The sequence below is a fragment of the Rousettus aegyptiacus genome, unplaced genomic scaffold (genome assembly GCF_014176215.1).
Source record: "Rousettus aegyptiacus isolate mRouAeg1 unplaced genomic scaffold, mRouAeg1.p scaffold_m13_p_8, whole genome shotgun sequence".
Taxonomy (NCBI): Eukaryota; Metazoa; Chordata; class Mammalia; order Chiroptera; family Pteropodidae; genus Rousettus; species Rousettus aegyptiacus.
In genome coordinates this window covers 90,453,993-90,466,282 of record NW_023416311.1, presented here as the reverse complement: position 1 = coordinate 90,466,282, position 12,290 = coordinate 90,453,993, and the positions used below count along the sequence as shown (strand labels likewise).

Sequence of the window (12,290 nt, the reverse complement as noted above, 5' to 3'; positions counted from 1 at the left end):
CCCTCTTTGAACAGCCCATTTTAATCTATTTTTAGAGTCTACTTGTCAATTTATAATTTCTCATGTTAACGTGAACTCTAAGAAAACTTACCCATTTAACTTACCCAATTCTTCTATATATCCAATTACAGAACGTAATAATTGATACCCTTTATTTCTGCACCCATACAGGAAAAAATTATATCTTACACCTGGTCGAAATTGATCTATAGGATGAAGACAATTGGTACACTTTCATAAGTACACATTATTATATCTTTTTAGAAATATCAAATTTACGGTAACTTACTCTGAAATTTCCAAAGCTAATTTTAAACAGGTATTTTCTTATTATAAAAAATGCATCCGTATTTTCAAAACTAACTGGTAAATATTCAGAGTGAAAACTGACTAAAAGTTAAACAAATTAGCTTCTATTATAATAAAAAGTTTAGCATTATAACCTGATAACACTTTGAAGAGAAAAAAAATGGTGATCAAGATTTTGATTTTGTTCTTTAAAATCAAGCAATGAAGACTTCTTCCCAGATTTGGTCTGGCTCAGTTTACTAATCTATCCTTGGTCTACATCATGTTTCTGAAAAGCCCTTCCCTAACTAGTGTGTTGGTTCTAGGTTGGAAAGCAAACACTGCTCTCCCCTTGCTCCAAGAAGCAGATACTAAAATTTCCACTCTATTCTGATGCTTCAGTGTTAAAGCAACTGGGCCTTAGAGATTGTTCCTCTTTAAAGAATTACCATTTAGTGCCCTTAGTAAACTTCACAAGACACACAAGAGAAGCACTGTAACTTCAATTCAAAAAGCCCCCTTTAAATGCCCCCTTAGTAGAAGGCCATGTGCGAAATGCTGGGAACACAGAGGTGGACATAACGAAGTTGGCAGAGAGGTGGGATGACAGACAAGCAGGGGCAAGTATAACACAGGGTGTTAGACTGGCGGGACCTATCATAGGCAGTGAGTGGCACCTTCCAGGAGGGATAAGCCACCAAGAAGTGATATTATTAGAACATCAGTGATCTACAGGCTCAAAAGTGAGGTGATCAACCTCTGATATCATTTTGAACTTTTTTCTTTGGAGACAGGCACACCTGAGGTTATGATTTTATACTGCATGTACATTAGTAAATCTGCACCTAGTTTTATGTGTCAATTACGTATATTAATATTCTACAGGGTTCTGATGCCTAAAGAGAGCCTGAATGGGTTAGAGCATAAGGAACGTGTTTTGAGGTCATAAAGGAGAGAAGAGAGTTAAAAGAGTAGATCACTGGATGAGAAAGGAGTAGGAGTGCCTACTATGGCCATTCTATTGGCAGTAAATAAAAGACAAAATCCCCAGCCTTCTGAAGCTCTGAATTGCTCACGCTAATATTGTGACCTTGGCCAAGTTACCTACTTCTCTCGACTGCTGTAGACCTTGCTCATCTGCCTTGGCATATAAAGTTCTTCTTGACCTCCAGGTGTCAGCTTGAACTTACAAGCCAGATTCTGGATCTAAGGAGACACCTCGCCCTTGACTCCACCTGCCCCGGTCCGTCCTGACCATCCTCAAAGCCCAGTTGAGAAAGAACAGAAGATGGGTTAGAAAGTACGCAGAGTACACTAGACAGGAGGAAGGCTCATGCAGCTCACGTGGGGGAAAAGCTGGGGGAGGTGCAGGAAAGAGGAGGGTGCGGTGCAGCCAGGCACGCTGACAGGTGCGCTACGCTGGAAGAAAGGATGAAGGGAGCCACTCTTCCCTGGCCAGTTATGCACGGGAAGGAGTCTGGCTGTATTCCAAGTAGAACTAGAAAATAACCCAGGTAGTAATCCAATGAGCGAGACTCATCCTTACCATTTGACAGCAAAAAGAAGGAAACAAGTAGAACTTGTTCCCTGGAAGAAAATAGTCAGCAGCTGCTTGCTCTCCTGAACCTCACTAACGTGTGTGTGTGTGGGGGGGGCATGAGAGGGACAGGACATCACTACCCACAGGCTGCACGTTCCAGAACTCCCACGAGTAGAGACACGATACCCACATCAGCTGCTTAGAAGGAACAGTGACAGGAGAAAGACGGCAGTAATCCCCACGAACAGGCTGGTCTGGGCTGTACGGTGGCAAGTGCCCCCGCGGCTGCACTTAGGCTGCGCCGTGTCAAGGGCAGCCTGGCGAAGAGGCTCAGGGCTTGTCAGCACCTGGCCGCTGCCCGTGCTGTGCCCCCGCCACGCCGACACCCCCTTGACCAACGAACAGCAGGCAAAGCGGTAATGTGAGCAGGTCCTGTTCTCAGTCTCTCCCTAACCTCAGTAACCTGGGCCCTGGGCAAAGAATGGCAAAAGGACCTGAGTGAGATCACTCTCCTCAGTTTTGTTGTTTTCTGTTCATGAACATTTCCCCATGTTGTTACATCTTCAACACAGGGTTTAGTGCTACTTAACATTGCATTTTATCAATATAGTATACTTGACTCATTTTCCTATTAGCTATTTTCATGGTTTTCAATTTTTATGATTATAAACAATGCTGTGATGAACATTTTTAGAGGTAAATCTGTGTTCTCTGATTATTTCTTAGAATAAATTCCTAGATCAAAGGCTATGAATCCTTTCACACACATTCAGCCACAAACCACCTTCCAGAAAAGTTAAACCAGTCCAAACCCAGCCCATTATTAAGGAAGAACAGTCACTTCACTATAGCCAGTCATGCCATGAATTGCTCTTTTTTAAAAATATTTTTGAAGAACTCTGAGAGGCACTTACCAGATTCTATTATGGTTTCGGTGCTGTTTGAAGGGACTTTTTTCCAGTCCATAAGGCAGGGCTCAGACTGAGATGAATTACACCATTTAATCACATAGTCACAAGTCATGTTGGGATCATAATTCCAAGAGAGGAGAATCCCATTTCCCATCCCAACAGCCTGCTCTATTTTAAGATCATCTTCAACAAGAGAAAAGAATATTTTACTATTGTTAAAAATAATAATATAAAGCAAATTTCATGAAAATGGGCAAGTTATAAAAATTACTTCACTGTACAGAAATTTTAAATAGTGCTCGAACTAGATAAACCTTTACGTTTATTAGTATTGCAATTACCTGTATATATAGATTAACTCAGCAGCTGAAACAAAGAAATAAAAAAGTGCCTAGGATCAGGTGGTAACATAGTGTGGTCAAGACAGGGACCAGAAGATCAAGGGCAGGGAAGGATGGGGCAGAAGGAATAAGGGCCCCAGGGGGGACTGGGCAGGCACAGCAACGGACAAGGCAGGCCGGAGGCTGGTGAGGAGCACGAGCGGATGGTCTGACTCCCCCTGCTCATCAGCACCGTGGATATGCGCTCGTGAGAGCAGACGGGGCTGTGCCTGCAGCCTCAGCCCGGGCGCGAAGTGCGCAGAGTAGGGGCACACACAACACACGCCGTCGAAGAGTGGATTAACTGACCCCTCTTCCTTGCCAGGAAGACAGCTCCCCAACACATGGGCTGCAGGGATTCTGGAGACACAGCCGGGAGGGGAGGAATCTGCTGAAATGCTCTGGGATGAAAAGTTGTGGGGTGGGTTGGCCAGTGTGGCACAGAGAGGAAAAGCCTACGCAGGGTCTGGGGAGGACGGAGGGGTGAGGTGGCTGGTGGGAAGAGAAGGGAGGCCCAAGGGCGGGGGAGAAGAATCAGCGTGGTTAGGACAGTGTGGCCAAAAGGAAGAGGGCAAGTTTTTCCACAGTAACAGGAAAGAGAAGTACACTTGGCCCTTTGTGTTTGCAGGTTTTGCATCCACTGATTCGACCAACCACGAAAACAGTATTTTTGATCTGTGGCCGGGAATCCAGATGCGAGGGCCACCTGTATGCGTTGTTCGACGTCATTTTCAGTAAGGGACTCAGGGGTTCTGCAGCCAACCTCCCGTGGATACTGAGGGCTGGCTGTAATTTCTATAACTGATGTATGTTTAAGGGTTTAGCAAAAAGCCATGGAAAGACTTTTTAAAATTTGCACTCATAAAGCAACTACTAATAAACACAACAATTTGGCTTAAAATACAGAAGACTTTGGACATAACAGCTTTTTGGTCAATGTGATTAAAAATTCACAGTGAAACCTTGCTGAGGCCGCAAGGCTTCCCCCTCAAGGAGCCATGACTTGGTCTGGGGCTTTGGTAACTGAAAGCTGGTGACTGTACCACAGTGAGTGCTGTAAATTAGTCTTTTGTGGGACACATAGAAAAGGTAAAAATATAATTCTTGAAATAAAAGATAGCATAGCTATTGCCCATCACTGACAGCAATGCAATATCTACATCTGTAGGTTATCTGCTTATGGGTTGTTCACATATCTCTCTCTTTTCTTTTTTTGCCTCCACACTTTCTGGTGTGTCCACTTGTATCTGGGCTCTGACCAGTGTTCTGTATCTCCGAGATGCAGTAATGAGTGATATGACACTCGCTGTCTCAAGCTAGAATTGAAAAGACACTTAGAGGACCCTAATTGGACCAAACTGTCTTCCTCTAGAAGTGGGTGGTCGAAGAAAGGCGCCCCATACTGGGACAGGACAGCAAAGGGGTGGGGGTCAGGGAGTAACTCAAAGGAGGAGTCAACAGGGAGAAGAGGTGGGAGTGGCCACTTAAAACTCACGACTCAAGAAGCTGTCAAGGCAGCTAAGGAGGAATGGACTAGTTACTGGTAATCCACAAAAGTTAAACGAAGTCACTAAGTAATTTTAAAATTGTATCACGATTTTTTAAAAGTCTATATTAAAGGTCTAATTTAGACCTTCAATAAAGGACTCCGATTAACAAAGAATGTCTTATCAACAAAGCTGCCATTTAAAATGAGGATTTTTTCCCCCTGACAGTTTGAAAATAGCCTGACATAAGCATCATCTCTCATGGTCTTGGGGAGATACATGAATACTGTATCTGAATAAACTGTTAAAACGTTTCTTCCTAAGAGTAAGATCCAAAACCATAACTCTCCACCATTATGTGTTAAAGTAATTGGGTACAGCAATTATCTTATCCATCAGCACAGACGCTTCAAGTCAAGACTAATGACTGCTGTCTTTCAGTGAGTAAGTGGCATTCATCCGTCTTCCTCTTTATATACCAGCAGCAGGAGGAGGAGAAGAGAAGGAAGCTGCTGTATATGAGAGCGAGCGGCACTTTCAAAATGTTTCACTTTAATTTCCTGTTCTTATATATTACATTATCTTAATTACTCACCATTTGGAATTTCCATACTAGCTATTTTAGAAGGTGGCGATGAGCCAACAGAATTTTTTGCCACCACACTGATAATGTAGTCATTTTTATCAAGCTGTATTTCTGCCTTGTGTTGAGGATCAGGGATCTCTGAAAGGGACTGCGTTTTCTCGTCTGATGAACATGATACATTATAGAAGAGTATTTTTCCATTAGCTTCATTAACGGGTAAAGGCTATGAAACACAGAAAGATAAATTCTGTTATAAAAACCTGTAAAAGTGACTATTTGATAAGGCAAAGCCATCAAGTCTAAACTGGAGACTACACTAACCATAACGAGGTAACATTAGAAAAGGTGAAGTCGTTAACAAACTGTGTAAAATCCACTGAGACCTGGATAAATCAGGAACGTGATACTGAAGAAAAATGTTATGTGCTATAGGCATTAAGGGTATACAGAAATATAAAATACAACAAGGCAAAACAATATTTAGCCTCACTTTTTTCAGAAGCAAACCAAAAATAGTTTTCAGAAGCACTGCTCTATCTAGAAATAAACAAAACAAAAAAGTACGGCATCATAGCATTTTTTCAAACATTTACTGTTTTCTCATTTTCAAGTAGGACATGGCTCGTTACAGAAAGTCTGTATTGTTTTCTTCCGGTCCTCCGACCCCTCTGACCTTCCCTTCTCCTTCTCTGTTGGTCCTTCATATGCTGCCATCACCTGGGGTTCCATCCTTGGCCTCTTTCCACCCTGATCCCATTTATATGCTACTCAAAGCTCTGTCTCTAGCTCCTCTGTCTCCCCCGAGCTCCAGAGCCTGACATCAAACCACCGCCTCCTGGACTCTACTCACATATCCCAATGGCACATGTTTTAAAAATTCAACGTGTCAAAAACAACCCAAATAGGGCAGAATAGTTAACCTCGTCACTGAAGTGAGACTCAAACGCTTCAATATTTTTAATCCTCGGTTAAACATTCTAGTTTGAACAACATTCCACACTTTCTCTCCACTGGAAGAACTTGTCTAACGGTTACTGTGTTGCCGTGAATCTGGGCGACAGCGCAGAGTGGCCACAGGGGAGCTTCTGGCCAAGGGCAAGAGGGGACACGCCCTCCACGCACAGACCGCCCGCCAGCGGCGCGGCTCACGTGGGACTTGCAAAGTCTTCATCACACTCAAAGCTGTGCTGAGGTCAAAGTTTTGTAAAAACAACGCTGTTTTACTTTTAATAACAACATTCACTATTTAAAGGAATCTGATAATGAATGCTCTTATGAAATCTGATGTAGAGAACAAATGTTTGTGTTTTTAATGTTCATAAATGAGATAAAGATATAGCAACAAAAATAAAATGTTTGCTCCACTAGAGGGAAAACCAGAGAAACATGGCAATTCATATTTTATCTAAAATTTTACAAAATTATAATTTATAATAAAATTTATTTAAGGGAAACAAATTACATACAAAAATATATAAAAAGCTTGTTTCCTGTTCATCGAAGACAAAATGGAACATAAACACTCAGGATTCTAACTTCAGCTTCTGGGTGTATCTCTGACTAAAGGGAGAGAGATAAAATTTATGAAATTCTTAGGTCTTTATAAACCTCAGAAAATCAAACGAAATAATGCTCAGATCCGAGAACATCCTCACTGAAATGACTGTGGTGCATCAACAGTGATGAGGAATCTGGGGGTTTGAGGAGTCAGGTTACATTCTCAGCAATACTGCAGACGAAGCCAGTCTGGGAAATCCTGGCTCCCTGACAACCCAAGCACCATCTGTAAGTTAGATAGCTTAGCATAATAAAATTAAATAAGTACTCAAGGAAAAATTAGATATTTACCTTCCAATATATTATTAAGTTTTTTCCATCAGAACTCCACTCTCTCCAAGTATCTGGTCCCTTTGAAGGAGCTAGGAAAGAGATTCAAAAGTTAGTATTTAAGATGAATACTATGTCAGTTTATAATGTTAACAATTGGGATGGTGGTGCTTGACTTTTTTTTTTCCTAGGTTTTTGGAATTCCCAATAAAAACCAGAAAAGGTTCAGTGGTTTCCACTTAGAAAATTAAGTAAGGAAAACACAAGGCCCCTTAAAATGGGTTAAAATCACCCTCAAGGCTCTAAGTGATGAGTCCGAGGGTGCCTCTGTCTCCCATCCTGTCATCTCCCCTTACAGAAATTGGCTCTCACCATACACTGGCTTCCTGGCTGTTCCTCAGACATGCAGAGGACACCCATCCCAGGCTTTCTGTACTTAACGGTGCCCTCTCTTCCTCTGCCTAGAACTCTCTTCTCCTGAATAAACCATGTGGTTTGCTTCCTAACCTCCTTTATACCTGAGCTCAAGTATCTTAGTGAGGTCTCCTCCAGCTACTCTATTTAAACCTGCAACTCCCCTCTCCATCACCCATCCTTCATTCCCCAGCCCTCTTTCTAGGTTTTATTTTTCTCTGTGCCACTCGCCGCCACCCAACATTCACTCTTTTATCCTTGGTGACCAGAACAACTCCTGACACATGGCGGGGACTAAATAAGTTTCCTATTTTCTGTCATATGCTGCTATCACCTAGGGTTCCATCCTCAGCCTCTTTCCACCCTGCGCACTCTCCTGGACTGATCCCATTTATATGCTACTCAAAGCTTTGTCTCTAGCTCTGATCTGTTAAGTGAATTAAAGCCTTCATCTTAATAAAGCATAAATAAAATGTTTCCTTCCCTTTGGCAACAACAGCTCAATGACTGAAGGCAAAAGTACCTCTGGTAGCCAGTCTCCAAAATGATCAGTGATATTGGTGACGCCTGATGTGCTTGCCCTTGAGCGGTCCCCTCCCACACTGTATCAGGGTGGGCCTGTATGACCAACAGGGTATGGCAGGCATGATGGTATGTCCCTTCTGAGGCTAGGTCATAAAAGACATCGTGGAGGATGCCTTGTTCTCTCTTCGATCACTAAGTCTAGGAGGAAGCGGCTGCCATGTTACGAGGGCATGCCAGCAGCCCTATGGAGAAGCCCACATGGTCAGGAACTGAGGCCTCTTGCCTGCAGGCATGTGAGTAAACCATCCTAAAAGCAAATCCTCTAGCCTCAATCAACCCTGAAGCCCTCACTCACGTCCAGCTATAGCCTCATAACAGACTCTAAGCCAGAGCCACCCAGCTAAGCTGCTCCTGAATCGCTGACCAATTGACTCTGTGAGATGATAAATGTTTGCTGTTTTAAGGCACAGATTTGGAGGTAATTTGTCATATAGCAATAGATAACTGATAGTCTTCCTCTGGACTCATGCTTAGGCTTCATTTCTGATGATCCAAACAATTCTTACACATATTGCAAAGCTCCACTCCTCTTTCTAGTCTTTATATGTAGAGACAAAATCTGGATTAACATCTATAATTTTTTGTTTTACTGTTTGTTAAATTTTTTGGAAAAAGTTGTGTATTCCCTATATTACATAGTGCAAAAAAAAAGCTTTGGTTACCTTTTGATAAATGATTACTGAAAATCACATCTATTTCTAAGTTTTTGTTATTGTTGTTTAACAATGACATATGATAAAATCAGGATAGAATCTCATTCTGTCTTTGGAAATGATCATACTCTGAAAAGCAGCTACCTGATTTTATACCTGTTTTGATCTAACTGTACTGCAGAAACTAAAGTTCTAGACCTTTCAGCTCCATTCCTTTCTCAAGCTTAGGTCAGAAATAAAAATTGCAACAAATTCTCTTTATTAATAATTGTTTCTAATAAAAAGGCAACCTAAATAGATGGTGGAAATTCTGTTTGAGAAGCACCACCCCGTACTCTCGCCATGGCGCTAGGTCTGGTTTCCTGCGCGCCGTCCTAACACAGGTGCAGACGGGGCGGCCTCGCCTTTCCCCACAGCACGGGCCAAGCATTTCTCCATATTATCACAGAAATTTAAAAACCAGCATTTAAAATGTCTGTATGTTACTTTATTGGCAGATATTTTACAATTACACAATTTAAGCATTCTCCTATGTTTAGTCACTTTGGTGATTTTTTTAAAAAAACATTTGTACACTTTCAGGTTCCATAGTAATAATTAGCCATAAATCATTTAGTTAACTTACTGGCTTCTGTAGTTAAATACTGTTTTTCATTGCTCCATTTACTCCATTTCCAGAAAGTTTCACTAGAACAACGAATCCGAAAGGTATACATAGTATATGGATTTAACTTGTCCACAGCAACAAGATAACTTGAATTTTCTACTCCTTTGATTGTGACATTCCGCTATTAGAAAACAAATAAATATGTGCACATATATGTACATGAAATGTCATGTGTGTATGAGTACACGTATACACATACACCATTTTAATCCAAATAATGGTCAATTAAATTATGTAGAAAGGAGGATATAATTTTGATAATAGGTCAATGGTTAATGGTGATGCAATAAACCTTAATATATTTTAGTAACCTAAGATGACCTTGAGGATTACATATATTATTCAGATGATATCTGAAAGCTTACTGGAGGCAGATATCAGCTTATACATCTTTTTTTATATGGTACTTTGTATCTCTAGTATGGTGCTAAACATGTAAAATATTCAACAAATATTTAAACTAAATAAAATGAAGCAATTCAAAACAAATTTGAGGATCTACATACTTCAAGGAAAGCCTCTGAACTCCCAATTCTTATTACAAAGGAGCTTTTGGGGTTGCATTTTGCAGTGTGACTGATTTTCTAGAAATCATGAGTAAGTTTCCAAATGAATATTTAAATACAATATCATTTATTTTGGACTTACCACAAATTACAAGATGGTGCAGTATAAAAGTCAACCTAAGTATTTAAAATGTATTAAAAAGTCATGCTTTAACTTATAATGACCAATTATAACTTGCTCCTGTTGCTGCACTTAGCAGTTTTAAAAATCACATCTTCTCTCTGGTGCCAATTAGTCCATTATCTAATGCTACAGGTTACAGCAAAAACTACTCAATCATTCACAACTTACTGAGTACCAGCTACACGCCAGGTACTATACTAGACCTGCAAACAATCTGAGTGGTAAAAGTTAAACTTATGTTCTATAATATCCAGTACTATAACTGTTTTTAAGTGCTAAATATAATGCTGTTATTATACTTATATATAATATCTTGGTTCTTAGTAAATCTCTATAATAAATAATCAGAGTTTATGCATAAAGTTTCTTAATTGTTTTTGAAAACTAAGTATTTTATCCAAAAGCACCGCTAAAGAAATTTACGGAAGAATCTTACTCACCAATTCTTGCGCTGAACTAGCTTTGTTAATTTCAATTTCACACAACAGTTTAATCTTTGCAAAGCTGCCTGGTAAATGCCAGGAAAGTATAACAGCTGTTGAATTCACATCCTTCACTCTGATTGAAGTAGGAGTATGGGGATAAACTGTAAATATAATTTTTAAAGATTAATTACTTCAAAAGCTATTTTCTAATATGATGAATGAGGATCAAAGAAAATAAAAAACAAGAGAGGTATTGTTAGTGCTGATCAACAATGTTTAACTCGGTATTTGTGGAATACACAAAACCTGCTGACAACATGCCAACATTTTTTAAAGAATCAACCACACTCGGTGTTTCTCAATTGATGTCAGGAATACTAAAAGGTAGTCAGATCATAGTCTCTACCTTTAAGAAACCCCTAATTTACCTGGGGAATGACAAACGAAAAGAAAGAAAATTAATAAGAGTGTATATGTTAAGTTCTAAATGTGTGGTACACATATCGACTGCCATAGGAATTTAGATGGAAGCATGTTAAATAAAGATGGGACTTAAGATGAGCTTTTAAGGAAGAACCAGACTAAAGTTGGCAAAACGAATACAGAAAAGCATTTCAGGTTGGGGACCTGGGAAGCACAAAGGTACAGCAAAGCAAAGTGCACATTACATTGGTGATAATGCACACACCATTGTGAATGGTGGGAAAGAATCATGCAGTAAATAAAACTTAAATGGCAGAGGGCAGACAAAAACATACAAACACGACCACACGAGTACAAAATGTAGCCATTTTGTCTTTAGGAAAATAAGGAAGTAACAAACATGACGGGAAGAAATAAAAGTGACTTATATTTACAAACAAGACAACAGGATCATCTACTAATCACTTGCCAAGCTACATGAGAGCGCCTCTGGTTTAAGCCCTTTCTCTCGTGACTGAGTCTCTAAGAGACAGCCTCTGTGCCAGTGTTGCAGAGAGCCTGGCGTGGAGGTGATATGCATGGAAGGACCATAGGAATGAATGCCAAAAAGAGGGAGGACATTTTATTTCCGAGCTATACATATTTTAATAGGATTGGTAAAAATTAAGAAAATATCAGCAATAAAAAGGAACTATTTATTGATACATTTGAATAGACCTCATGGACACTACCCTTAGTAAAAAATGCCAACTTCTAAAGGTTATATAACTGGCATGATTCCATTTATATAACACTCTCAAAATGACAAAATAGAGATGGAGAACAGATTCGCTGTTGCCTGGGGACAGGGATGCGAGTGTGTGTGTGGTGGGCAGTAGGTGTGCTAAAGGGGCAGCATGAAGAAGTTCCTCTGTGGTGCCAGAACAGTTCTGTACCTTGTGTCAGGTCCATGAATCTGTATATGAATCCAATCGCACAGAACTACACGCGCGCGCACACACACACACACACAACCGAATGCATACAGAAACCAGCGAAAACCGAGCGAGGTCACGAGTCCAGGTCCGTAGTGCGGTTCACAGCATTGTACCAGGGCCAACTGCGTGGTCTGGACACTGAGCTATGGTTACATAAACATGACCACTGGGGAAAGCCAGGTGAAGGGGTCACAGGGCTCTAATTTATTATTTTTGCAACCACTTATGAGTCTACAATTATTTCAAAATACAATGTCTTTAAAAATTGGGCAAAAAATTTTTCAGAAATCAAAAGCTATTAGATAAAGCCACTGACAGTTTCTATGTAAATGACTAATTCAAAATTTTATGTGAATTCAGTACAACGGTAAAACTTGAAATTATACATTTTATAGATTTAAAAATAAATTTATAAGGTTAATATTAAGTAATTATAA

At 40.2% G+C, this 12,290-nt stretch overlaps 1 protein-coding gene across 4 annotated transcripts in view; it reads right to left on the bottom strand.

Moving 5' to 3' along the window:
* Nucleotides 1–12,290, bottom strand: part of LIFR (LIF receptor subunit alpha) — a 104,027-nt gene that overhangs the window by 15,137 nt on the left and 76,600 nt on the right. For all 4 annotated transcript variants that reach the window (XM_016153844.2, XM_036226191.1, XM_036226189.1 and 1 more), the window contains 6 exons: nt 10,469–10,614; nt 9,297–9,459; nt 7,041–7,111; nt 5,202–5,415; nt 2,743–2,922; nt 105–206 (listed from right to left, as the gene is read on the bottom strand). In XM_016153844.2, coding sequence (XP_016009330.2) covers nt 105–206; nt 2,743–2,922; nt 5,202–5,415; nt 7,041–7,111; nt 9,297–9,459; nt 10,469–10,614 — 876 coding nt within the window. The remainder of the gene's footprint in view (nt 1–104; nt 207–2,742; nt 2,923–5,201; nt 5,416–7,040; nt 7,112–9,296; nt 9,460–10,468; nt 10,615–12,290) is intronic.